The sequence below is a fragment of the Malus sylvestris genome, chromosome 16 (genome assembly GCF_916048215.2).
Source record: "Malus sylvestris chromosome 16, drMalSylv7.2, whole genome shotgun sequence".
NCBI classification, from domain to species: domain Eukaryota; kingdom Viridiplantae; phylum Streptophyta; class Magnoliopsida; order Rosales; family Rosaceae; genus Malus; species Malus sylvestris.
This window is the reverse complement of record NC_062275.1, coordinates 15,406,787-15,429,868: the sequence shown is the minus strand read 5'-3', so window position 1 is coordinate 15,429,868 and position 23,082 is coordinate 15,406,787. Positions and strand designations below refer to the sequence as shown.

Below are 23,082 nucleotides of genomic sequence, written 5' to 3'. Positions count from 1 at the left end.
TCACGATTTTGTTTTTGGGAACTCACAAGAGAACTTCCCAGTGTGTCACTTATCCTGGGATTGCTTTCGCGCGAACTCGCTTAACTTTGGAGTTCTTACGTAATCCGAAGCCAGTGAGCTTCCAAAAGGCCTCGTGCTATTTGGAAGTGGGCATGTACATATAAGGCACATCACCCCATTTCTCTTGGTCGATGTGGGATGTTACAATCCACCTACCTTAAGGGCCCGACGTCCTCGTTCTCCCACATTCGCATCGAACGGTAGAGTGGCTCTGATACCAAATTGTCACATCTCGACTAGGGTCTCGTGCTACATGGAGGTGAGCATGTACATATAAGGCACATCAGATGTGGGATGTTACAATCCACCTACCTTAGGGGCCCGACATCCTCGTTCTCTCACACTTGCATCGAACGGTAGAGTGGCTCTGATACCAAATTGTCACATTTCCACTGGGGGTCCACTACATCCCGGGCTCCACTCCGCCGTAGCACGATATTGTCCTCTTTGAGAACCGACCACGCCCTCACGGTTTTGTTTATGGGAACTCACACGAGAACTTCCCAGTATGTCACCCATCCTAAGATTGCTTTCGTGCGAACTTGCTTAACTTCGGAGTTCTTACAGAATCTGAAGCCAGTGAGCTTCCAAAATGCCTCGTGCTATATGGGGGTCGGCATGTACATATAAGACACATCACCTCCTCTCCGTTGGTCGATGTGAGATGTTACAAAAATTGTCATTGCATAGTAGAATAAATAAATCATTTAATATTAAACTTTAATATGTGGTGCATTCAACATTTTGTGAGATGCTAATATAAAAAGTCTTTATTTATTTTTGGATTGGATCGGTTTCTGCAGTTAGTTTTCAATTTTTTATTTTGTTATCTGAGCTTTTTTTATCATTATATAATTCTTACAATGGTTTTTTTCAATTCAAAGCAATGCCTCGACATTTGAAGTAGGAGTGTGAACTATAATGTTAATTTAGTGATCTTTTAGTACGATGATCATTAGTTTAAGCTTATTATTGTTTATCTTATGATTATTTCGTTTAGTGAAATCAAAACATAATTTTTTAATAAAAAATTTGTTACGATGAACACATAAAATTATATAAATTCCTTCATATTTTAGAGTATTTATTTTCACATTTAAAATTATTTTCCAACATTTTCAATAAAATCTTCAACCCACTGTCTTTCAAGTTCGAGTCATAACCATCACATTAGTGCTTGTAAAAGAAATATACGTAATGTTAAAACATAGAACCCTTTATACTATAGCAGTTGCGTGTGGTAAGTTAAAAAGTTAATTTTTATTTTTAATGAGAAGGGGCATTGAGATTGAATCCGAATACACGATTTTTATTCAACAGGTTATATATTTTTTGTTTTATTTTGTTAAACAATAAGTTTTGCTAAAGTAATCATCGATGGAATTTGAATTCACGTCCCATGCAAAAATCCAACTCTTTTTCACCAATACATAAAAGACAACTTACTCAACGGGTTTTATGTAAAAAAAGTAAATAATAAAAAGAAGGTGAAAAAGTAATAAAGAAGAAGGAAAAAAAGTGCGACCATTTCAAAGCGAGCTTCTCGCAAACTCAAAGGCAATCTCTATCTGGAGAGGAGAGAGAGCGATGACGATGACGATGCTAGTGAGCATTGTCGGTCTTCTTCTCCTTATGCTTCTTCTGATCCTCCTCCTCATCTTCCTCGCCTGCAAACCATGGCGCTTCTTCTCCTCCTCCTCTCGTTCTCGCACTATCAAGGTATTCTCCTCCTCCCCTCTTTTCTTTCCACTTTTCCCCCCAATTTTTTTCAATTCAGAAATTCTCAGAGGTTCGGTTTCGATCCTCCTTACCGTTCGAGAGCGCGCCATTAGTGTAATGTTCTGTTTGGCTGCCGAGAAAACGTAGGAAAAAAGGAAGGAAAATTTGAATGTTTTGACGCATCGGATTTGACCTTGTTTTATCACTGGTTTTCGGGGGGTTTTTTTTTTCTTCCGTTTTAATGGGAATTTCTTATTTGTTTCGGATTTTGAGTTATAGCTTAGAGCCTAAGATTTGTAGGTTTGTGCCACTTTGATCAGTTTAGCTCGGAATGTGTGAGTAGCATTTGTGGTGATTTGAGCGTGATCAATGATTTGATGCGTAAAATTGAATTTGTTTCGTGCTTCTATTGGTGCCCTCTAGTTTTGTTAGGGTTTGATATTACGTATCTTGGTAAAGTTGAAGACTTTGAAGCTGGGAATTTGAGCTTTTGTGGGTTAATGTTAGAACTTAGTTGTTGTTTTGTGTTTTTGCTGATGTTATGTATGCGACTCTATTGAGCTGTTTACTTCATTTCATATTCAAGCGGTCGATGGTTTCTATTGTTGAAAGTTCTATGATTATATGTTTTCTATTGTTTAGTTTTCTGCTTTGCGTTTGTTACCTTCAAGAAAGTAATGAAATCAGAAGCCTACATTGCGAAAAGAGTAATTGAACGAGTGCCAAGGTGTGGTGCTCTAGCGCATGAGCTTTATACAAGAGACTAGAAAGTAACAAAACTACACACTCTAACAAAGGGTGAAAAGGGCAGGTGCTATGTGACCCTTCAAAAACCCAAGCCATCCCACTAGATGATTTGTTGTCTCGTGTCTCTATTAGTATTCTCAATGAATACCTGAATACCAAGTGCTTCTTGGGTATATGATTTATCATTTGGTTTACGCTATGGTTCATAAGCTTTTTCACACCTTGTAATTCTTCGTTTAGGTTGGTGAGCTTGAGAGACCCCTTGTTTCGGATGATGCGGATCTGGTCCGGAACCAGGGCATTGATTTTCCAAGAGGTTACGATCTAGAGGGAGCATGCTTTCCAAGTGAAGGGAATTTTCGCTCACCCCGACCACAAGGACTTGTGCATAAGCTGAGGCTTCCCACTGCACCTCCCAATTTGGCTCAAGGTAATTAAATTTATCAAGTTATTCCACCTTTCAATAATTCTTTTACTAGTTGCATTTAAGTGCAATTTCACTCCTTAGCAAAACCAGACATTTATGCTTCACTTGGTTCAGGTGATAGCTTGGTCCTGGATGTGATTTCTGATGCTCCAGAGGATATTTTGGTTGGTCAGACACTCAAGCGTCCATTGGCAATCCAGCAGTTAGTGGAAGAGCAGAAGAGCGGTAGACAGAGTTCAGAACAAGAGAGATTTCAAGAGGTTCTGCCCAAGGATACCTTGAATCAAAGTAATTTCTTATCGCCTTCACATGTTTGAAGTGTTTATTCTTCTAATGGTTTTTTTATACAGTTGAGTGTGTAAAACATGTGATCATATTCTTCTTTTAGAAGTGCAGGAACCTGCCTCAACCTGGAGGTCATATCTGGTCCTTCCCATGGACTTCGTTGTTCCATACAGTCAACAAGTACCTCCAGGCTTCCTATGACCCTAGGAAGGGTTCCTCCAAGTGATTTATTATTGAAGGACTCGGAGGTGTCAGGAAAGCATGCATTGATAAACTGGAATTCAAATGTAAGCATAACAACAACTACCTCTTTGAACTTATTGGCATTGCATCTGTGTGTTTGTGGTATAATAATTATGTTATTCCTGATCACTGGCTGCAGAAAATGAAATGGGAGCTGGTAGACATGGGCAGCCTGAATGGAACACTTCTGAACTCTCAGCCAATCAATAATCCTGATTCTGGAAGTAGACATTGGGGTAACCCCATGGAGCTTGCAAGTGGAGACATAATAACACTCGGAACGACCTCAAAAGTGTTTGTAAGTCAATGTGCCTTATATTTGAGTGAAGAAAATAAAATGTATATCTGCATTTAGAAAGTATAACATTACTGTTTTTTTCTTCTTAATATTGATTATTTTCATGCTAATTAAATATAATTATGCAGAACATACACGTAATTGAGAAAAGCTGACATTCTGGCTGGGCGACATAGATACACTTACCGTGAATTTCTCACATTAATATAATTTTACTTAGGCTGTATGTTGTTTCTGCAACTGAGAAGAATTTATATCAGACAATATAAGTTTCAATGAATACAAGTACTTGGATTCATGTGGTATACAAAATAGGTGCAAGACCCAAGATCGCTTGTTCTAACCCTGCCTGTGTAAATATAATAGGACAAACCTACCATTATATCATAACGTTCTATGATACAGATGCTTAAATTCTGTGCTACTTAGATGACCCCTTTAATGATTTCTTTTCATTTCTGTACAAGCGCCTCTTTTATTGAACATAACAAACAGGTTCCTTCTAGAAAACCGATCTATAATCTGTATATGAATATTATTTTCTGTTGTGGGTAAGGCTTTGTTTGATATCATAGTTGTTTATTCTATATTTATTATCCTAATTCGCTTAGTTTTTGGCTTTATAACGAGGATATCTAGTGTTTACAAATTGTATTGTATAGCTGACATAACATTTGCTAATTTCCTGTAGGTTCATATAGCATCAGAAACTGAGAGTCAGATCCCCTTTGGAGTTGGCGTGGCTTCAGATCCCATGGCTCTGCGTCGTGGAGGGAAGAAGCTTCCAATGGAAGATGTGTGCTACTATCAATGGCCTCTTCCCGGGGTTGATCAGGTTTCAGAGCTTATCTCATTGTGTTTTCTTCTTTTGAAATACTTTTGTAAGTTTCTGAACGAGTTAATATCACCTAAGTTCTTGCCTTTCAGTTCGGACTTTTTGGTATCTGTGATGGACATGGTGGAGCAGAGGCCGCCAGATCTGCTAGCAAGTTAGTATTTCTTTTACAATTTAGTGTCCTATGTTTGTACTGGATTCTTTAGTAGTTACCTTATAGTCCTTTTATTTTACAGGCTTCTTCCTCAGATTGTTGCCAACATTTTATTGGATTCGCTTAAAAGGGAGAGGGTCTTGTCAGTATGTGATGCTTCAGATGTTCTCAGGGAGTCATTTTTTCAGACAGAAACATGCATGAATCACCATTACGAGGTTTCCCATTTCACTTGATTCACCTTGGTCCATTAGTTTGTACTTTTTATGTTATTAGAAACTAAAGCAGTTGACTCACACATCTAAAATTGATTCCTTTCTCATATACATTTCAGATGTTTCTGTTACTAGTAGTTAAAGTTTGTGGTTTGCATAAATATAATGGACCATATTTTGCAGGGCTGTACTGCGACTCTGCTTCTAGTTTGGACTGATGGTGGTGACAGTTTCTTTGTACAATGTGCAAATCTTGGAGATTCAGCTTGTGTTATGAAGTATGTGTTTGTCTATTTGTCTTTCCATTAGGATAAAAGTAAACCTGTGATTCCCTGTTTTAAACCGAGTATGATTTAATTGTGGCAGTGTTGATGGGAAGCTGATTAAGATGACCGAAGATCATAGAATTAGTAGTTCTGGTGAACGACTCCGAATCCAGGAAACGGGAGTGCCTCTGAAAGAGGGTGAAACACGACTATGTGGTAATGATTACTTCATTTTGTTTGTGAATTACATGATTAGTTGTTGGGGATTGCCCACGCTTTTCTTCACATGTTCAGGTTTGAACCTTGCTCGGATGCTTGGAGACAAATTTCTTAAACAGCAGGATTCCCGCTTCAGTTCAGAACCATACATTAGCCCAGTGGTGCATATCAATCAAGCGAGCAATGCCTTTGCGATAATGGCCAGGTTAGGGCGCCTTTTGATTTGACTTTGTTTAAAGCTTACATTCTGAAATTCGATAGCGCACAAGAGAAAAATACAATGCTTATGGATGATGGAAATTAACTCTGGATTTGAAATTGCAGTGATGGCTTATGGGATGTAATTAGTCCGAAGAAGGCGATTCAGCTAGTCCTTCAGGTATATATTTTTTTCTTTTACTAATTTTTCTGTGAGGTATCAATATTTTATTCTTTACTCGCTGAACGTCTTTTGTTTTCTGGGTTTTTGAACTTTGTGTTGTACAGACGAAAGAGAGATACTCGATGGATGGGGAGAATTTGGCGGAGAAGAATGCTAATATTTTGTTGAGTGAGGCTAGAACAGTGCGAACAAAGGATAATACTTCTATAATTTTCTTAGATTTTGATACTTCTAGGATCGTATGTAAATCTGAATCTTGATATGAGTTATATAAGTTATAGTTTCAACACAGAATTAGGTTTCTCTTCTTTTCTTATGTTTCACCTTCGTCGATCTTCAGATCCCAAAATCTAATAGATACAGTTTTACCTCTCTCTCTCTCTCCCTTACCAAACAAGTCTCCTGCAAGGCCTACATATTTTTCTAGTAAGATTTGTTTATCAACAAGCAAAAATGGACGATATCGAAATGTGTCTTGAAGTTGGAGAGTGATTTTTTTGTTTAAAGCTACTTTTATTACAAACCAGAAGCAAACAATATGGACAAGACAAAATTTGGACCGTCCAACCAACTGTTGAAGTCCAAACACACAAACGAATTTACAGACTCTAGAAACATCCACTGCATCCGCCACTACCATAGTAAACCTCGAGTCATTCAATTCCTTGTCTAGAGTCGAGCATCGCCTCTTCAAATGCATCATTCTACCTTGATCTGCTTCACGAGCATAGCCACAAAGAAAGGACAGCCAGCAACTGATCGAAGGAAGCCAACTATTGGGATGAAGTCCGTGGAAGCCCATGAACTACGCCGCTGGTAAAGGCAGATAACCAGGAGAAGGTGGTGGTGTTGGAAACACTCGAGTCGGTGAAAACATCGGAGCTCTACACACGATCTCCACGATATTCATGGTTGAGAATCGGAATAAAGATGAACAAAGAGGAGGGATACCAACTAGGCAAGAGGGATAGAATAGATCGGGGTAAAAGGCAGGAGGAGAGAGTAGTAGAAACAAAGAGCACATAAAAGAAATAGAGAAGGGAAATTAATACTCTTTTTGGTAAAGACCACGAAGTGTCCCCAGACCCAAAGAGTGGGACTAATCTCCCCTCGATATTCGGCTTGCCTCTAGCAACAAAGTGCTCTTAGATGATGGCCAACTGAAGGTGGTAATTTGCCAATCGCACATGTGGTTAATGCAAATAATATTTTTGAAGTGTTGATAACAATTTTTTTATTTTTTTTATTTTTTTTTAAATTAGCTGAATATTTTATTACCCGTAAACAGCACACTTCAATCATTTATGACGATCTCTCCAAAATAATGCAAACGTATCGATAAATGTCTTTTCTATTACGAAGACCATGGAGCTGAGAAGCTTACTTGGGAAATGTTTTTTATTTATATTCACGTTGCCGGATCGTACCAATATCAATTCATTTGATTCTATTTATCCAAGGCAAGGAGTAATATCTCTTGGAAGGGGCTTTTTGCTTTCTTATCATTGGCTTCTTCGTTGTTGAAGTGAAAGTGAAACATGCATCAGCAAACATGAGAAAGAAAAGAATTGGAAAGTGAAAGAGAATTATTATTAGCACTCCAAAAATCTCATTATACACTCCTCACAAGTGCATTTTTCTTTCTAATTATAAAAAGTTTGGAGTACCAAATGAGATTTTTAGAATACTAATAACAATTCTCAAGTGAAATATTAATATTATTATTTTCTGGATTACAGTGTGTGGCATCTGGTTTAACTGTACTCCATTGCTGCAGCATTGCAATGCTTTCACCCTCATTCCATCATCAATTGCTATAGCTAGTCACACCATAAAATCAACCAAAACAAAAATCAAAACATCAGATGATGCAGCTACCATTTGTATATATGTATGTATGTATGTATATATGTCTGTATGTATGTATATATGTATATATATATATATATATATATATATATATATTGTTAACCCTAAAAATTACAAAGTATATGCGGTCCGCAGACCGAGTAACTATGAGGCTATGAGTTAACTACATTATTTTTGTGAATGCGTGCATTTATATATATATATATATATATATATATATATATATATATATATATATATATATGTTCTCTACACATTATATGCTTGACTTTCTTAATGCTAGCTACAATCTTTGGAATGTTTAATTTTTTTTATTACTATTTTTTAGTCATGATTGGTTTACATATATTTAGTTAATCCTCCAAGTTTATAATTTTTGGATAACTCGATGAGGGAAATTTCCTAACATAGTAGTAGTGTTATTCCTCATCAGTCAGCTAGTCTAGTGTGCTTACAAACGTTACTTTTGTTCTAATTAAACTTTAAATAGCTACAGCTACTTTTTAAGGCCAAATGCAGAAACTCTAGCTGGACTTTGATCATCTAGAAACCCTAATAATATCTACAAAAGGATATTAACAATTTAACTAGTAATTTAGTTCAATGATTACCACTATAATACTATGGTAGTGGAAGTGAAAGTGCCAAATGACGCATGCAGGTTCTGCTTTTCTTTGGCACTTATGCAGTCCAAATTTAGAGAAATATTCATACATAAATCGATGTCGGTGAAAATATCGTTTAAAATTATCTAATGACAGAATCTAACTAGTAGCATAAAAGTTACTCCTACTGAAAAAGTGAAAGCAAATTGGAAGAAATTGACTTCAAGCACAATACTACAGTTTTATGCAATTCAATTTGAATTACGTTGTATAAAATACATTTTCTCTGTTCTATTCCTTTTGTTGTTGAAACTTGAAAGAATTGTTTTTAGGGGCAATTTCAAAATTTATATTGTTTTTATTGCCTCTCAATTTCAAATTACACAATTAAGATACCGACTAGCAACCATAAAGAATCTTATTCTTAATTTTTTACTGAAATATCTCTAAAATCTCCAAAATTTGTTACACATGTGACCAAAGAACCAAAATTTTACCGAAACTATCGATATTGCTGAAATATATCTGAAAATTTGCAGAAATCTTGCAAAGATATCACTTCACTCTCTTTCATTATTAGCAACCCCATTTACAGATATATCAGAGATATTCAAATTCAGGTAATGCTAGGGAGACCAAGTTTTTAAAATCAAATTTGCAAACTAAATGATGTGGTTGTAGATGATTGGATGTTAATTAAGTGTCAACTAATGTGTTTGTTTCTTATTGGTGACACATCATTTGGTTTACAAATTTAATTGAAAAATTTGATCTCCCTATTATTACTCTTTAAATCCTTGCATCAATAGATAACATAGTTAAAAGTCAAAAGTCAAAACTACAACTACAAGCTCTAGAAAGTGCTGAAAACTAAACCAAAACAATCAAGCAATAAACAAAACACAAACGATTTCAGAGTTCCTCCAATATAGGAGTACCTTTCTAATTCTTTAAGTATACAAACTTATGCCTCTCAAAACTCTCACACAAAACTTTATCCCGTATCCATCTATTTATACTAATAGATGTCATGGATTTACACAAAATTCCTAGAATATAGGAAACCAAATCCAATACTAAAACCAAATCCCCAACCAACTAGGAAACATAATTCCAAATATCTTGCGTCCAAGATATCTCAATCTTTCTTCTATTTTTGTTTTAGTTTAAGTATGTTGATTTAATGCCAAATCCAAGAAAAAGACATGCAAGTCGAGATTAAAAGTTGAAAGTTTATTTAGTCACCATCAATAAAGCCAAACCTTCGACTGCGATGCTTACATATGTGTACTTACGGCTGCGTGCTTCTAAAAGTTTTTTTTCTTGGGCTCGATGTTGGTGGACTGTTAACTTTGTAATTAGATTAGGAATAAAATAAACCAATTACCATTACTTGCATGACATGTTTGCATGGATTACGTAGGCTTTCATTGCTTTGTTCGGCTGCTATTTAAGTATATAATTAATTTGAAGAAATTGAAAATGGAAGCGAAAGGCGTGGCACTAACATCATAACATGGGTCAAAAAGGTGTGTATGTGTGTGAGTGCTTTATTTAATTAGTTGCTTGTGTAAGCCACGAACTGAGTCCTCTTGTCTTTCTCAGTAAAGCCTTAATTAAAAAAAATGCATGGTAACAATGTTTTTTGAACTTACCTCATGTTTAGTTTTCGTCTCTGTACTCTCATATTTAATTGTTATGTCTTCTAACTTAATTCTAAATTGCATGAACGATCCTTCCGTCAAATATGTCTCTTTTTTGTCAAATTTAAGGATATAGTGGTATTTTAATACCAAAACAAAAAATCTAATTTATTCAAAAATGAAAAGAGGTTGGCTCCTTAAGGAGGGTGTTGCTACTCAAAATACTTCGTGACCTATTCGCAGAATTTCATGTTTGTAATCGGAATTGTTCATATTATAAATCACTATTTAAAGATCATTTCTACAAAAAATCAATTAAAATTAAGATCGTTTAGTCAATTTTTAAGGAGTTTCGATTATAAGCATGAAGTTCTATGAATAGGTTATAAAGTATTTTAAGGGTTTCTCCTCAATCCTTGAGGACCAAGTATTTATCTTTGAAAATTTTATTTTCTTATTTTTTGGATGAAATCCTTATTTTATCCCTCAATTTAATGAAAAAGTTGACAGAATTAATGAAAATGACTACTATACAACAAATGACATAATTTGAGGACAAAAAAAAAAAACTATTAATAGAGTTCAGAGACAAAAAATTAAACTCACAATATTAATCAGAGACCTTTGCATAACTTAGCCGAAAAAAAATGATGTTTATTGGAAACAATCAAAGGCTTAACTTTAGGCTTTCACTTAAAGCCAAGGGAACATAACGTTTGCTTTGTTAAAGATTCTCTCCAATTCAAAATCTCAAAAAGCCATGATGGAATCTGATGCAATTTTATCTCTTTGTTTTTCATTTTCAAATCTTCATTTAAAATTCTATGTAGCCTTTGTGACCTATCTTATTTGTTGAGATCTAACCATTCATTTAAATTTTACTTAACAGTATTAATTTTTCAACTTATCTCCTTAATAAAAAAATTAAAAACTAAATATAAGTTAAGTTAAAGAACACGTGCAAGTGGCTTTTAACCATAGTGGTGGAAAGAAGTTGAATTTTTACATAATGGCGTGAATTTAAACCCCGTGTGTCACTTAAATAGATAGATCGCATAAATGTCACATAAAATTTTAGGTGCAGAAAGTTTGAACTATTGTTTTTCTCTCAACAAAATTAATTAGGGAAAAAAACAGATTCTGATACACACTTGATGGCCTTTTTGTTATTCAATTAGCTTGCTGATGAGGAAACTTATGAACTAACAGAGAGCACAAAAGTATGATCAATTAGAGGTATACCAAAAGCTTATTAATAAATTAATCAGGGTTCTTAATTAAGTTTTCTGGTTTTTGTGGGACTATTTACTACGAGATCGAATTACATATGGCCATATATACGTCCCCAAGCTAGAACTCTATGAAATTACAGTGCGATAAGATTAGTGTGAGATGATACGTCATAATTGAAATTGTAGTATTCGACATATCTATTGCGAGATAAATTTGTTGTCAATGAATTAGCAAACTTGAGTCTCTCCCACCCGCCGCGTCTATTTTTTGAGCAAACTCTTTCTTGTTATACGTAATTTTTAATGGTTGATACTGCTGGTGCCTCTCAACCTCAAGATATATTTTGTAATTTACTTTTTTTATGGGCATTTAACCTTTTTATTAAAATGAGATAAGATTGAATAGATAGATCATATAGATGGTCAAATTTTCAAATTTTGGATTAACAGCATTTGATGATCATAGCACATGGTATTTGACCTTTGTCCATGAACAAATGGTTCCAACTTTTGATCCAAAATATCTCAAAGGTGATGAAAGCATCCATGAGTTTGGTTTTTCCTTCTAAATTAACTTTACTTGAATAGTAATGCATGATGCTCTCCACATATTATGCTGATTAACTTTATCTTAGATTCTTAATCATAGATTCATATGCTGATCATTTTCTTATAAATTGCGGGAAGTTATTGCTTTCTTTGCATCATGGAAAATAGAGAAACAAGACATGGACCGAATTAAGTTAATTAACTTGATATGGGAATTAAAAATAATTAAATAGAAAAACAAAACTAATGACGTTATAGAACATTAAACAATACACTAAACAGCTAAACAGAAAGCATCTAGTGATTTCTTGTATTATTATGCTTTTTCTATCCTTAACTTAATTAATCCTCCCATTAGTAATTAAATGAGGAATTTATTCGTTAATTAATCTGTCAACTGATCATTTAAAAGAAAGTCAGCTCGGCGACCTCAGCATGCACTCTCATGCAAAGTCTTGGCCGCTTCAGGCTCTTGGACCTCTCATATCAATTTATATGTAAAATAATAAAGAAAAATAGTGAAATAAAATTACGAGAACGCATGTTTTAATAGTATGCACTTGAACAAAAGAGGTCGGTATATATTAACATAAAACAAATAATGTTTTTAAACAGTACACTTTTGACGTCAGTATGACGTAATTTTGCTAATATTATACATATAAGTTATAAGAACACAAGGCAACATGCAAATGGCATAATATGTCAGCAGGTACACATAAAAAAAATTTGATTGCTCGATGCTCCCGCTGGTTTCCTTTTTACTTTTTCCTCCAATTGCGCAACTTTCTGGTCCAGCATTTCTATACTGGGAAACCCACATCATTCACCACCACAAAACGCCCTCTAGTAGGAGCAACCAGTACTCCTAAAAGCAACATTTTTAGGGCAATTATATGCTTTAGCGTTTAGGGTAGGTCACTTGTTGTCTTCCCACATGGTTTAGGGTTTTTGTGTGCGCGAGCACAAAGTGGTTATAGCTTCTTTAGCTTGAGCTGGTTTTCCATTTGATCAATAAGCAAGCCTTTGATCTTTTAGAGAAAGAGAGATCATAGACCTTTCTTGGGGGACTTTGATATAAAGAGTGTTCATCATGACACGTGGAAGGATGAGTGATATGTATGCACTAGGCAGTGTTTTTTAGGTCAAAATGTATGCAGTGTTTAGTTAGAATATAGGGCTTTTAGATCCAGGTCCAAAATCATAGAGCGTTTTTAGAAGTGAATCCAGTTATCTAATTATATGTATTTATTTCTTTTATACTCATTTAATATTTTCTAAAAATATTAAAAATCAATTAAAATTTTAAAATTATGCATTTTCCAACTCCAAAATATCTAATTAATATATCTTATAACAAAAAAAACTAATATACTAACATAAATTTATATGCAAAACATTTTACCCTAACTCAAGTAGCAAATTTATGAATGTATATTATAACTATAAGTGAGATATGAAACCTAACTAAAAGGTAGAAAAAACATAATATACCTACAAGCAAGACACATTAATTGGTGACAAGTTGACTATGAAAAAAATATGTCATATAGGTAGATAAATAAAATTAACCTATAATATAGGTTGATTATAAAAATTAAAATAAAATCTATAATAGGATAAAGCAAGAGTAAGAACAAGAAATAACAAAAAAATAAATAAAAAGAAATAATCAAAGAGATAATTAGGAAGAAATTTGATTTTTACAATAATTTTTTTCATTGAAGAGATAATTATTGATAATTAAATAATTAAATTTAAGGAATTGGACTTATTTTAATAAATTGGATTATTCCTACTATTGACTCAAAAAATTGGACTTATATCAAGTTTCCCCTAGAATATAATATGTGCTATGCAATTTAAATTATAGCCACAAATTTGAAACACATATTATGTTTTAACTATAGGCAACATCGATCACTTTTGCAGTTGTGCTGGTGTTTCAGCATGAGGACTTTCCTGTCATGTGGAAAGATGAGTGACATACATGCAATGTTTAGTTAAAACATAAAGTGTTAAGAAGTTTGATTAAAAAATCAAATTTGAGACGCATATTATGTTTTAATTAGGTAGTACCAACCACTCTTGCTTAGTGGCAGAGCTAGACTTTCATGCTTAGGAGGATGCTAGTTTATGGCCTGTACATAGCTCCGTCTCTCCTCATTTTTCCACTTGGCACGGAAGTCTCCACTCGAGTTTTTCTTTTGAGAGAGAGATACATTTAGGTTATGTTTGAGTGAGGAATTTCTCAAGTCTCAAGAGATTGAGTCCAAATTAGTAACAAATGGAATGTAAAATGTAGATAGAGTATGAATTAGTAATGCTTTTACCACTCGTCTAGGGCCTTCCTTGCGGTCAGGCAACTCTTTCTTCGTCGGCAATCCCAAGGTGCTTTTTGAGCATATGTCCTTGGCGGAAAGAGTCCCCTACGATCCTAAAGAAGACTCTATCTACAGTACATAGACATGTAAGAGAGATTTATAATCCTCATATAAAAGGCATAACTGATCACCTTTATCTACATTTTGATTCATCGTACTAATTTAGACTCAATCCCTTAAAATTTAAAAATTTCTTATTCAAACATAGCCTTAGGTATGAATAGCAAAGCACATCGCCGGCCGACATGCAAAAGGGTAACCTAGTGGAGGATCACTTAGCTAGCTTTTAACATGTCTACCTAAGATGTCCGTACAGTCAGTGCAGTGGCTCTACAGGGAGTTAAGATTCATGTACAGGTTCTATGGCCTTATGGGATTGATGCAAAGTGACGGCAGGAACATAATAATTGTTAACACAAACCAAATTTTATGTACAATCCACCAAGTTGGGTGATTAGAAAAGAAAAAAACTGGAACCACATGGCCTTTCAAAAACTAAAATTGAAAAATAAAAAAGAAAAATTATTAAAGGCCTTACCTTTGAGAGATTCCTTCAAGTTTCAAGGTTTGAATCAAATTGAAACATGATTTCAATGAAATTGTGTGGTGGGTAGGTCGCAAACTTTGAATCGAAAATATGATGTTCAGTAGTTGCGTTGACAAATATTCCGACCAGGCAGGCATGAGGCAATATTATGACATTATTTGAACAAGATAGGCTAGTTTTTGCAGGGTTATATTGAAGTGGGACTCACTCCATCTCCCTCTCCTTGTTTCAAAGATCCATAGGAAAATATGCCCGTGGGATTCTGTCTCCCTGCTGACATTAATTAAATTGTATTTCTACAAACATAATTATTGATGCATGCAGCTGCGCTGACAGTCTTCCCCCCTCTTAATGCATGCAGCATGAATCTTCCTATCTTGGTCTGGTATATAGAATAACACGTAGATTTCGATCTAGGTAATGTTCTGTCGTTAGACTAATTGTTTATAAGTCGAACTTTACTTGTACGTGCATATAATACTAATGTTCTGTGGTCAGATCATCTATCAAGAATCAACCCTGTACATTATATATTACCATCTCGCAATACGGGGAAACTTAGGTACCTACACCCACCCGCCCTTTTAAAATGTTACGGTGGCATTTCAAGCCAATATTAAAGTTTCATGTGGTTTAATTTTCTTATGACTTGTATTATTAGTTTAGAAAACCCCTTTGTCACTCAAAGGTATCTACAAGTGATCCCTCTCTACAACAAGAGCATCTTAAGAGACAAGAAGTCTAGTATTTTATATCGTTAAATTGTGGATTTGGACTACACATTCAAATAAAACATAAGCTGATACCTGATAATAGTATAGCAAGTTATCTCGTACAAGAAAATATGTCCCCCTATATTCCTAAGTTGATTGTGTGTATACAATCTGCGGTGAGCATAATATATAAATATGTGCAAAATCTAGTAATGTCGAAGGGTGTATGCTGATGTATTTTTTTTTCCTCTTTATTTACATACTATTAATGCCAGACTCGTGCGGCATATGGATCATACATAAAAAAAACTGGTCACCAGACAGCAGATAGTGTTTTCAGGTATTTAATTGGTAAGTATTATATTTCGGAAAGAGAAAAAGCAATATCACTGTCAAGAAATTTTTGGAGGATTCCTTTTCTCCCTTGCCTTTGTTGGCTTTCATTTGGAAATGAATGGGAAAATATGGTAAGTTTGAAGAAATGATAAATTCCATCTGTCTCTCTCTTTAAATTCAGTCATGCATGCCCATATAAGGACATTTTTGTCTACATGAGATTTGAGAAAGAATAAAAAAAATCTTTTGCTGAAAATTTCGAAATCCTCATATTAACTCAAAATTTAATATTATTAATAAAGAGAAAACACAAAGTTTAAAAGAAAAAAAAGTTAATTGGAGTTAAAAAAAAAAGTTGGAAAATGATTTATGTACACTATTTTTCACCTCCAACACATTTTGCTTTTTTTGCTTCTAGCAATTGGAGTGGGTTGAAGATTGTAATCCTACATTGGAAACTTGACATGATAGTTACAACTATATTGAATGGTTTCACTTCTAATTACAATGAGGTTTTTTGTGATAAAACTCAATAATTGCCAATTTGTATAGATGGTTGAATTGAGACAATATCGATACAATTAGTAGTGGACCGCTGATCTGATGGTGAAACAATGACATGATAACTGAGCTGGACTTGACAAACCATTCCAATAATGACCAAGAGCTGACCACAAATTTTCCACTCCTTGAGAATAAAGAAAGAAGAGGTTACTAATGTGAAATTAGTTGCTTGTGTGGCCCATTAAAGACACAGTTCTACGTGAGGAGAAGTATTGAAGAATGTAATCCTACATTGGAAACTTGACATGACAAATAACAACATATATTGAATGACTACACTTTTTATTGCACTGAGACACTTTTGTGATAAAACACAACCCAATAATATCAGCATGATTACTATTTTGAACAATGACCTCAACCCGACCCGAACCTTCCAATTGTGAGCATTGAATATTCTATTGCCTAAACAAAAGGAAAAAAAACATAAATGTGACTGGTGTAAGATTGGATGCACATGTGGCTCACTAAAGAGTGACCTCAGGTGAGGGGGCATGTTGAAGAATGTGAAAGTCCCATCTTGGAAACCCTACAAAATAGAATATAACTTCGGTTTCACTTCAAATTGCACAAAAGCTTTTTGTGAAAACCTCACACATGCTAGGCTAGCAAGTGAATAAGTTGGGGACGACATTGGTGCATTAATAGTGGACCTCTAGACCCCTTCTGAAACGATGACAGATTGAACAAATTAAAGAAAAAATAAAAACTGAAATTAAGAGGAATGTACAAAAGAAAAAAAATAGTGAGCCTGAATCTCTCTCTTAAAGGTTAGGACTATTTTAAAAATTCCTTTTCTTGCCTAGTTGTAGTGTGTTACCCTATTAAAATTTGTATAATTCAAGTGGTGCAAAAAAGGCCCCCCTGCCCACCTGGGTCACCTCTCCTTCTGAGCTCTATACCTTCCACTTCGGACTACAAATACCCACCCCACACCCTCCCTTATCACTCTGCTCAGTCCCCTCCTTCCTCTCTTCTCTCCTCCCTCCCCTCTCTCTCTCTCTCTCTCTCTCTCTCTCTCTCTCTCTCTCTCTCTCTCTCTCTCCAAACAACACAGAAACCTCTCTTCCTTCTAATTTCCCAACACCCGAAACACAGAGTCCTCTGTTTTCCCTGTTTCTCACACACCACAAAACAACAAGACCTTTCATCTGAATCCTCTATTTCCCCTCTCTCTTCTTTCATAGCATTTTCCAGCTAAAAACGTCATTTCCCACTTCAAATTTTGGTGAAAATTGTCATCGTATATGGCGACAATCGTGTGCCAAGGTCTGCAGTCATGCCTGGAGTCTCCTCATCTTGTGGAGCCAAGAACCCTAAGGCTAAAGTTTTCGGCACCAGTAGCTCATCACATCTCTCCAATTCGCACCCAAGAATTAGGAATCAAGGGTTGTTTCTCTGAAGAGAAATGCAATAATTATGAGGAAATCAACAGCAATAAGGCCACCTCCGAAAAATCTGACTTGGTAGGTGGCTGGAGTTTCCTCCAAGCTATCTCCAAACCCTCACTAGAAAACCCTACTGCTGAGGTGGACGAAGAAAATACTTACACCCCTCCTAGGGTTTACAGGACCTCATCAGTTACCAAGCTAAATGAGAAGAGCTTGGAGATGTGCACCGAAGACTTAGGCTGCGAGACCGGCGCCATTATCACAGAAAGCTTCAGCATTTTCTCACCAACGCCTGAATCAGAATCGAATGCTGTGCCAAGGGAGCGACAAAATAAGCCTAAATTTTCGGGTGGAAAAAAGGCGAATAATATTCATGGTTTCCCACCTCCGTTGACAACAATAAGTGGTGAGGATTCTCTACAAGTTAGGCCTCACAGGGAAGATGGTAGGCTGATCATGAAGGCTGTCAAGGCCCCTTCAAGTCATACATTCTTCCAAGCTGAAAGGAGCAATGGCCGCCTTCGATTGTGCTTTTCAAAAACCTTTTCTCCCAGTTTTGACTCAGAAGAAGCAGCAGCCACTCATGAATACAATGAAGGGTGTAAAAATGAAGCATGTGAAAATGACATCAATGAGGAAGCAGAACAAGATCAAGAAGAAGTCGAAGAAAATAAAGAAGAAGAAGAAGAAGAAGAAGAAGAAGAAGAAGAAGAAGGTAAGACATCAAATGTGTGCTTGATGGAAGGTGAGGAGGTGGATGGGAATAGTTTGAATGTTGGGGGTGAAGAGGGAATGGACAAGTTTAAAAGGCCAAGCAGGTGCAAAGAGGGTGGTGGTGAGTGTGAGGAGAAAGGATGGTTAAAGTATTGGGAGCCCCATTGGGTGTCTACTTAATTAGGCTTGTTAGTAATTAAAGGTTTAATTAAGTACAGTATTCTCCAGTTGTGTGATCAAAATTTCACAATTTTCTGTTTGTCCTTTCTCTCTTTCTATTCTACAAATTCCCTTTTAGTCTTCATAATGTATCCCTGTGATAGTCGGTAGTTAATCTCGTTACTCTCTCGCTCTCTCTCTCTCTCACACACACACACATATACACGCATACAGAAAGACATAGACAACAGAAATGATCAGACTTTCCTCAAATAAATCTATTTCAATGACATCAATATTCTGAATTGAATAAAGTGCTAAAACACTCACAATGGGAGGTGGTTCTTATATTATTAATGCAGTAATTAACTTTTATTTCATTAAAACAAAAAACAAATTTTCTTGCAGTTGCTCTCCACCAAGAGAATTAACATGCATGCAAAATAATTCTAGCACACTGTAAAATCTCCTACAAAAGGCATTTGGCAGTAATCAGGTGAGATCTGGGTGGACCCCATATACATGTTGGAAAATTATACTTTTTGGATGGAAATTACACTATTTTTCGTATATGTAAGGAGTTATTCCTTCTTAACAATTACATGTAATGTTGTGCCATCCTCTTTTCTTATACACACGTTATAGTCGAAGGAATTATTCTCTTTCTAATCATCTAAAGATCTTCTCTAAAAAATTTATTTCATCTGAAGACCGTTTAGTTATTCATATGTATCAAACAAATCAACAGTTTATCATGAAGTTTGTTCGACTCATATGAATTATTAAACGGTATTTAATTGACAAAATTATTCTAGAAATGTTCTTTAAATAATAATGATAAAGAAAATGAATGATTGTGATTGTGATGTTTGCACGGTAAAATATAGCCACTTCAACATTTAAAAATAGTCAAATCCATTCTATGATAAGTAATTGATGGTGTTAATAACTACTGAGACTAACTCTCCAACCCACAAGACTTATTACATGATAGATAAACTCCGTTAATATCACAAGCAATTTCAATGTTTCTCTTTATTTCTCTCGTCAGATGGTTTGTTGAACTCAATATAGGAGAATTATTTTCAAGATACCACAACTAGCTCATAAGTGAGTATATAAGTTTCAGTATTCTTCTCTATATCTCTTGTCACGTGAGCTATTAAACTCATGGCAGAACAGTTATGGCAATTGGGCTTAGTAGCCCTTTTACAAATTCACCAACCAAAAATAGCACTACTCTCAAAATGCAATCTCTTTTAGCCCTCTTGGATGAAAATACCCTCAAGTTAATAAAGTATCAACACAATATTAATACGTTATTGACACACTATTGAGGATATTCTTGTCAAAAAAGTTAGTAAATATTGCATTTTGAGAGCGCGGCTAATTTTAGTTGTTGTATTTTTAGGCTAGTAAGCAGAATTTCCCAAGAGTTATTTTCGAGCTGCCATAGCTAGCTCAATGGTGAATATGTAGACTATGCATGTTTTCCTTGTTCCATTTCTTAACTCATCTGCCATGCCATCAGCAATTTGAAATTTAACTGGATATAGTGCAATGGTGAATATATAGACTATTGCCCTTCTGTACATGCTTTAATAACCATATATAGTGCAATGCAAGAATGTATCATACATTGGATTATCTCTAAAATAAGGATGGATTCTGTATGATCTTATCTATATCGTTCAAGCTTTTGGGACCAACATATCTGTGACTCAGAACCAAAATTTTCCCACAAGGGCATCAGAAACATGATGTGTAGCAGCTAAAAGCACAAAAGGATAGAAGGTTCATATAACTGCCAGCCTGATAGTGATAGTCGCAAGTGGGCACTGCAGTCTAGGGCTGGTATACAGAGAGCCCCTAGAGAGAGAGAGAGAGAGAGTTTATGAAAGAAAGGTAGGAAATTAAAACTGGCGGTGGTTTTGGTAACGGTTTGGCCTGCAAAACTGAAAGTAAGATGGGGATTTGGGAAGTGGAATCGTAGTGGTTGTTGCTTGAAGGGGGGGAGTGTCTCATGGTAGCTATGCGTGCTATCGACCTTACATTTTAGTCTGAATAGTAATAGTTAATCATACTGCTTCATCTTCATGTACGTACTGTGTGCTCTCACCACCATTGGAATATGTTATCAACCTATCATCAACGACGCTATAGCCATGCACTCAGTTACCATATATGTTTCTGTTTTCATCCTTTTGGAAAGATTCTTCAATGTTGATAGTTCAAATTGCACCACCAGAAAAATAAGGTGGGAAAAATATCAGTGACTAATCAGATGGATAAACGAATATGAATTTTTATATTAGGTTTATTAGCCACAGGTCCTTTTATCTACCCACAACAGTTGAACGTGATGTACGACTTTATGTGTTATAATATGGTTAGATATGAAGGTCAGTTAAGTCTTTCAACAAGAGTATGCCGACAGTACCTATTAACAAGAGCTAGGGTTAGAGCCGTTTGAATTAGTGCATGCCGACCAGTTTAATGGTCGGTCTGTTTCAATCAGAGTAATGACGACAGTAATTCTTTTTCCATTTGTTCCCTTAAAATGTCACATGCAACAATGAAAGTACATACCCCATATATATACAGACCAGATAGAGGAAGGTAGTGCTCCATCGTGGAGTTAGGGCATCCATTCATTAGGAATTCTCGATAGGATAACGCGCGTGCGGTTTACTACTCATCAATTGTCTGCATGTATCTCTTGAATTTTCAAACCTAACAATTATTTAACGTTGATAATTTACTTCATCGATAACAAAGTCTTATCTTATTAAATAGGATCAGCATCCCTAGACGTTACTGTGCTCAGTTTAGCATTAAGTCTTTCGTTATGTCCAAATACTTAATGTCTATTCTCAAAGTCTATTTTCAAGTCTTTCTAGATCTTCCTTTATTCTTTTTACCTTGAACTTCTATCTTATACTCTCATTTTCTAACCAGAACATCTGTAGGTCTTCGGTTCACATGTCCAAACCACTTTAAGTGATTTTCTCTCATCTTATCTTCAATTGCAGCCACTCCTACTTACCTCGGATATCCTGATTCAAGGACTGAGCTAGTGTAGGCCTAGGGGGCACCCCCACTCATTTTTTTTTCCTTAGAAGAAAAAATGTATAGTTTGCATTTCAATTCCTCATGACCAGCCCTAATTAAACTACAATTAAAAAAAATTGGTAGACAACTAAACTAAGTTTACCATTTTGCATTCCCCATGCCCCACTTGATGACAATTTAATTGTGCCTCCCCGTTTTCCTAACCCTAGGTCCCTAATCCTTACAAAACTCATCCCACCACCATGGCAAAGCAATTCTTGTCCTCATTTTCTCAAGGTTTTGGATAATGCTAGAGAGACCAAATTTGCAAACCAAATGAGGTATCATCAATAAGAAATAAGTAAGTTAATCAACACATAAGTAATAATCTAATCATTAATATCCACATTATTTGGTTTACAAATTTGGTCTCTCTAGCATTACCCTCAGGGTTTTCCTCCCCTTTCATTCAACCAAAACTTAGTTGAATTTGGAGTTTCATAGACAGTTTGAATTCAAGTAATCAATTATCAAAATTCGATGCAAGAACTTTACTCCACAAGGTATTTTATATGACTTTACTTCATTAATTCGTTTTTGGCACTACAATTTAGAATTGAGCTTTCTAATTTAGAGATCAATGGATGAATGATGACATAGTTATTTTTATTATCAATGGATGAATGATGACATAGTTATTTTTATTAAGACAAATATTTGATGATATTTGTAATGATGTTGTCATGCAACGCTTTTAAAACATGAAAACGTATCAATGAATATTGTAATATGTTGTATGAAAAACTTTATGGAATAATAAATAAGTGTTTTTTTAATAAATTTTTGAGCTTTTTAGTTGTGACTTTATTGTTTCAGGATATCCCATTCATACAAATCTCTAGCTTCATTTCTGTCCTCATTCTTAATTTCATCTTTTCTCTTGTGCCCACACATCCTACTTTACGGATATCTGATGATTTACTTCCATAAGTTGAAAATTAAGCGCAGAAGTAGTTTGAAAAGCAATAAATCAATAAAATAAAAAAAATAAAAACAAAACGGTGAAGTGTTTCCTTATGGGGTCGATTCGAATACTGTGAAAACAGTGTATAATATACTTCCAAATGTGAACCACGTGTCAAAAACAGAATCGTAGAGCAAAGTCTTTCATATCCACATGAACTGGAGTTGTTGTGAAAAGGAAACCGAGTCCCCACTAAAAAGGACAGGAATTTGGAAGTTGGCCAGATTACATTTTTGGTCCACGTAGATGTACGTTGATAGGGTTTCCAATGCCTTAATAGTTCTTCTTTGGGTTGAATTTCTCCATATAGTTAAAAATTCAAACTTATGCATCCAGCTAATTTGCATTAGGTTGCAATAATTCTCAGTCCCTAACTGTCAATTGGAATGGACGGGAAGAGGACATAAATTCTCTGTTACGTTTTCTAACCTTTTCCAAAATTCTTGTTTTA

General features: G+C 35.2%; 2 protein-coding genes across 2 annotated transcripts; both read left to right on the top strand.

Annotated features, from left to right (window-relative positions):
- Positions 1 to 1,583: 1,583 nt before the first annotated feature.
- On the top strand, positions 1,584 to 6,222 carry LOC126609063 (protein phosphatase 2C 70-like). The gene is made up of 13 exons (XM_050277084.1): positions 1,584 to 1,779; positions 2,767 to 2,956; positions 3,068 to 3,241; positions 3,350 to 3,525; positions 3,621 to 3,779; positions 4,471 to 4,614; positions 4,707 to 4,768; positions 4,851 to 4,986; positions 5,167 to 5,261; positions 5,350 to 5,465; positions 5,544 to 5,673; positions 5,793 to 5,847; positions 5,955 to 6,222. The coding sequence occupies exons 1-13, from the start codon at positions 1,648 to 1,650 to the stop codon at positions 6,108 to 6,110; spliced, it is 1,725 nt and encodes a 574-aa protein (XP_050133041.1). The 5' UTR covers positions 1,584 to 1,647; the 3' UTR covers positions 6,111 to 6,222.
- An 11,008-nt stretch (positions 6,223 to 17,230) lies between these two features.
- Positions 17,231 to 18,704, top strand: LOC126606583 (protein FANTASTIC FOUR 1-like). The gene has a single exon (XM_050273980.1). It carries the CDS (start codon positions 17,540 to 17,542, stop codon positions 18,575 to 18,577), a length of 1,038 nt encoding a protein of 345 aa, XP_050129937.1. The 5' UTR covers positions 17,231 to 17,539; the 3' UTR covers positions 18,578 to 18,704.
- The last annotated feature ends 4,378 nt before the right edge of the window (positions 18,705 to 23,082 follow it).